The 4,790-nt window shown below is 43.9% G+C and overlaps 1 protein-coding gene across 1 annotated transcript; it reads left to right on the forward strand.

Moving 5' to 3' along the window:
* Positions 1-280: 280 nt before the first annotated feature.
* Positions 281-2,853, forward strand: LOC118711818 (disintegrin and metalloproteinase domain-containing protein 20-like). The gene is given in 5 exon segments (XM_036425207.1): positions 281-359; positions 753-1,577; positions 1,580-1,955; positions 1,957-2,521; positions 2,524-2,853. Coding segments are annotated over 5 exon segments (2,175 nt in total).
* The last annotated feature ends 1,937 nt before the right edge of the window (positions 2,854-4,790 follow it).

The following is a 4,790-nucleotide window of genomic DNA, read 5'->3' on the forward strand; positions in this document are numbered from 1 at the left end:
CTGCTCTGCTTCTCAGTTTCCAGAAAAGCAGTTTCCCCCTGCTGTCTCTTAGGGTCAGCCAATCTGGGTGATCTCTCCTTTGTAATCAGAAGCAAAGTGTTGCAGGAGAACCAGCCTAGGTGCACAATGGGCGAGTCTGCACGCACTTACAAACAGACTGCTTTCCAACTCCTCTGCTCTCCCACCATGTCGGATCATAATGGGTTGCTCCCTAGAGAACCCCATTGGTAGCACCCTTGGGGTCCCCCGTCCACTCTCTCGAATCACACCAGACCCAACAATGGGGGGCTTCTGTGGACGCAGATTTCCAGGGTCCCAGCGGCTGCACGGTCACCGCAGCTGCCGCTTTCGCTTTCGCTGTTAGGACACAGACACCGCGTGTTATCCCCGGCAAAATCCAACCTTTCTGTGGAATGCGTGTCTGCGCCAGTTGGACAGCCCCGATTCTTAACAATCTGTTCCGTGTCCCTTAGCATTTTAAAAGAGTCCCGCTTCTGGGGAAGATTACGCTAAACCCAGCACTAGGTCTCCCCAGGCAGGATTCTCGCTGCAGCCACAGCCTTCTTATGGCACAGCTCTGCCCTGGGGCGCACAGCGGCAGCGCCGGCTCAGCGGAGACCCAGAACCCTCACGCTATTCCAGAAAACTCTGACCTTTCCGTGGGTGATTGAAGAACTCCCTTGAATCCACGTGTTTGTGCCAATTGGGGCATCACAGCTGCTTGATGGTCTCCTCTGCTGTGGGTTTTCCAGGTCTCAGCGAAGATCCTCCTTTTCTCAACAAGCATTTTCTATGCAGACACTTGCGAGTGTTTACCTACACAGACCAAGGCGCTCTCCTTGAGGACCAGCCATTTGTCCTGAATGACTGCTACTATCAGGGTTATGTGGAGGGAGACCCAGAATCCCTGGTTGCCCTCAGTACCTGTTTGGGAGGTTTTCAGGGAATATTACAGGCAAATGACATTCTTTATGAAATAGAGCCCAAGGCACTTTCTAACACATTTAAACATTTCATATATAAAGTGGACAGGGAGGAGACACAGTGGCCACCTATGAGATGTGGAGTAACAGATGAAGAAATTGAACAGCAACTGAAGTTTCAAGAGAATGCTAGTTTCACTTTGATGCAGAGTGAGTATGAAGGCTGGTGGACCCACAGGCGGATTCTTAAACTGGCAGTGGTGGTGGACCACAAACGCTATATTCATCACCAAAGTAACGTCACAGCTGTGCAGTATGAAGTACTACTTGTGCTCAATGCAGTATATCAGTTTTTGAGTCCACTAGATGTTGATGTGGTTTTAATGGGAATTGAGGTCTGGACTGCAAAGAACCCACTTCCAATAGGTAATATGGAGACTCTCCTGGACAATTTTTGCAACTGGAAGAAAACCAGCTTGAGTAACCGCATTCCACATGATGTTATACATCTTTTTGTAAAGCATCACTTCGGTGTTTCTTTTGGCTTAGCCTATTTCAGAAGCATATGTAGAAGTAAGAATTGTGGAGTTGATAGTTTCATGACCGATAATTTATATGATTTGGCATACATCGTGTCACATGAGCTGGGTCATAATTGGGAATGGATCATGATGTAGAAACTTGTACATGTGGACATCAAACCTGCCTAATGTTTTCACCGAAAGCAGTTGGAACTACATTCAGCAACTGCAGCTATGCTGACTTCATGAACATGATGAGCTACCTGGCAAGGCGAAATTGTATGTACATGTCATCAGATAGAGGGAACATCTTCACACCTGCACAGTGTGGGAACAGTGTGGTTGAAGAAGGAGAAGAGTGTGACTGTGGCGCTTTACAATTGTGTATGAAAGATCCATGCTGTGAGTCCAACTGCACTCTCAGGCCTGGGGCTGCTTGTGCTTTTGGGCTTTGTTGCAAAGACTGCCAGATCCTGCCAACAGGCAAAGTTTGTAGACAAGAGGAAAATGACTGATCTCCCAGAGTGGTGCAATGGGACCTCCCACCATTGTCCAGAGGATGTGTACTTGCAGAATGGGGTGTCATGCAAGGACGGTGGCTACTGCTATGAAAAGCGATGCAATAACCGTGAAGAGCAGTGCAGGAACATTTTTGGCAAAGAGGTCAAGAGTGCAGATCAGAGTTGCTACACAGAAATGAACACCTTAGGTGACCGTTTTGGGAACTGTGGTTTCAGGTACTCTAGATATGCAAAATGTAGCATCTCAGATACCTTGTGTGGGAGGATTCAGTGTGAAAATGTCATAGAACTTCCCCATCTAAATCATTCTACTGTGCATTGGGCTCGCATCAATGAATTCACCTACTGGAATACCAACTACTACTTTGGGATGACCATACCTGACATTGGTGATGTGAAAGATGGGACAGAGTGTGGGGCAGAACATGTCTGCATCAAAAGGAAGTGTGTCCATAGGTCGCTTCTGTTAAATTTTTGCTCACCTGAGAACGGCAATATGAGAGGAGTCTGCAACAACAGACAGCACTGCCATTGCAACTATGAATGGGATCCTCCCAATACTGCCTGTAAAAAGGCAGTGGAGATAGTATTGACAGTGGGCCACCCCCTCAGAAGCAAATGGGGCAAAGAACCAACTACCTGTTTGTACTTTGGTTGATTCCTTTTATTATGTTATGCCTCTTAATTTTTTGTTTTCTGAGACACAAAAGAACAGATGAAAGAGAAGAGTCGAATGTGTCATCTTCAGCAGTGCCATCTTCAGAGGAGTATAAAGAACAAAATTCCAAGACTTTACCTAAAGAAAAAGAGCAAGATGTTCCAATTTCACCTAAGGAAGAACAGCGAAATGTTCTACTGCAGTTTAGAAAGAAAAGCAACAATTTGTAATTTCAAAACTGAAGTCCAGTCTTTTCCAATTTCCCATGTACAGAATTTTAGGCTCCTGGGTGCAGAAATGGTACAGAATGTGTCATAGAATATTGGCATAATGCCTGAAAAAAAATATTATTTGTGATTTTAAAACATTAACAATTAAACATTCCAGTCAAGGGCATGTACCTTGGTTGCGGGCATATCCCCAGTAGGGGGTGTGCAAGAGGCAGCTGATTGATGATTCTCTCTCATCGATGTTTCTAACTCTCTATCCCTCTCTCTCCCTCTCTGTAAAATATCAATAAAATATATATTTTTAAAACATTATCCATTAAACAATTAGCAAAATATCCTAAGTTTTACTTCCATACTATTTTTCATTCTTTTAAATAGGTATTATTTAATTGTTTATGAAATTGTTCTCTATGTGTTTCCTGAGAAAAGGTACAGTTAATGGATTATGTTTATCTGTTTCAATTCTAATCATCCTTCCCATTTGTACTCTGCTTTAAATAAGAACTTGCAACTTTTTCTGACTGGCTTATTTCACTTACATTATACTATCCAGGCCTTCCCATGCTGTCTCAAAGGGTAAAAGATCCTTCTACTTCAAACTGCATAGTATTCCTTAGTATAAATGTACCACAGTTTTAATCCACTCATCTACTTATAGACACTTGTGCTTATTCCATATCTTAGCTCTTGAAAAATAGTTTTGCTATGAATATGAGGACACCTATATTTTTTCTGATAGGTGTTCCAGCATTCTTAAGATATATTCTTACAATTCAGATCCTTGGGTCAAATGGCAGCTCTATTTTTAAAAAAAATTAAGGGAATCCCATTTACAAATTACATCTTTATTATATAGAATTTTTTATTTAACTTTTCCTCTTTTTTTTTTTTCCAATGACATATTTCTTTGTGAAGACAGCAGGCTGGAAGGGTGCTCAGGCCCACCGCTATCAGGAATTGGGTGACTGTGAACAATGGGCCTTAAAAGGACTGACTCCATCCTATCCCTCACCCTGCATCTAACCCACAGGCACTCCATCTTGTTCTGGTAACCTCCATTTTGTAAGAACTGCCATTTAAGATGTTCCACTAAATACATATGGCCCTTTGTTCTGTTAATTTCAGGAAGTAACTAAACCAGATAGCCTCCCTGAAAGAAGTAACTCTGCTAGTTCTAGCTTCTGTAAGCACGCTTGCTCAAACAATGGGAGAAATAAGACATTTTTGAGGAGGGGCTAGCAATCTGAATCTGTGCCAGTAACCTCATGTACATGCTTATCAGCCTATAGTCTATTCACTGCCCCCTCTTAATTATCTGGTCCTGCAAGCTGCTCTGCCGACATGGGGGTCTGATTCGTCCTTGGTTCCTCCTATGCCAGGTGTCTTCCTGTTATCTGAGCTGTGCTCAAGGCTGCAAGCTTTCTGCAGGGTATCTGCTAAGCACACTGCCTCTATCCCAGCACCTGAGGTGGGGCAGTTGCCTTTATAAGTTAACCCCTAAGTTCATGGCTCAGTCCAATGTTACACTTGGGACAAGGAATCCAGGAAGTGCTTAGCACATTGGAAACCATTTGTTAGCTGCTATAACTGAAAAAAAGCCCCTGCGTGGAGGGGAGCGGTTGTTCCGTCACTGTCATCATTTAATCTTCAAAAAACCGCCACCCAGAATTACCAAGAATCCAAGATGGCTGCTCGGGTAGGCAACTAGCCGCAGCCACACACAACAATTTCAACAAAATACAACTAAAATATAAAATGGACATTACCCAGAACTACAGGAAAGTCGACTGACTGGAAATTCTACAACAAGAAGCAAGGAGAAAACCAGAAGGAAGCGTGGAGGAGCTGTAAAAGCCCAAGGTATGGAGACACGTGGCGTGCGTGGAGAGGACAGAGCTGGAGAGGAGGGAGGCCGAGTGCCTGGCTGGCGGTCCCAA

This window comes from Pipistrellus kuhlii, unplaced genomic scaffold (genome assembly GCF_014108245.1).
Source record: "Pipistrellus kuhlii isolate mPipKuh1 unplaced genomic scaffold, mPipKuh1.p scaffold_m20_p_8, whole genome shotgun sequence".
Taxonomy (NCBI): domain Eukaryota; kingdom Metazoa; phylum Chordata; class Mammalia; order Chiroptera; family Vespertilionidae; genus Pipistrellus; species Pipistrellus kuhlii.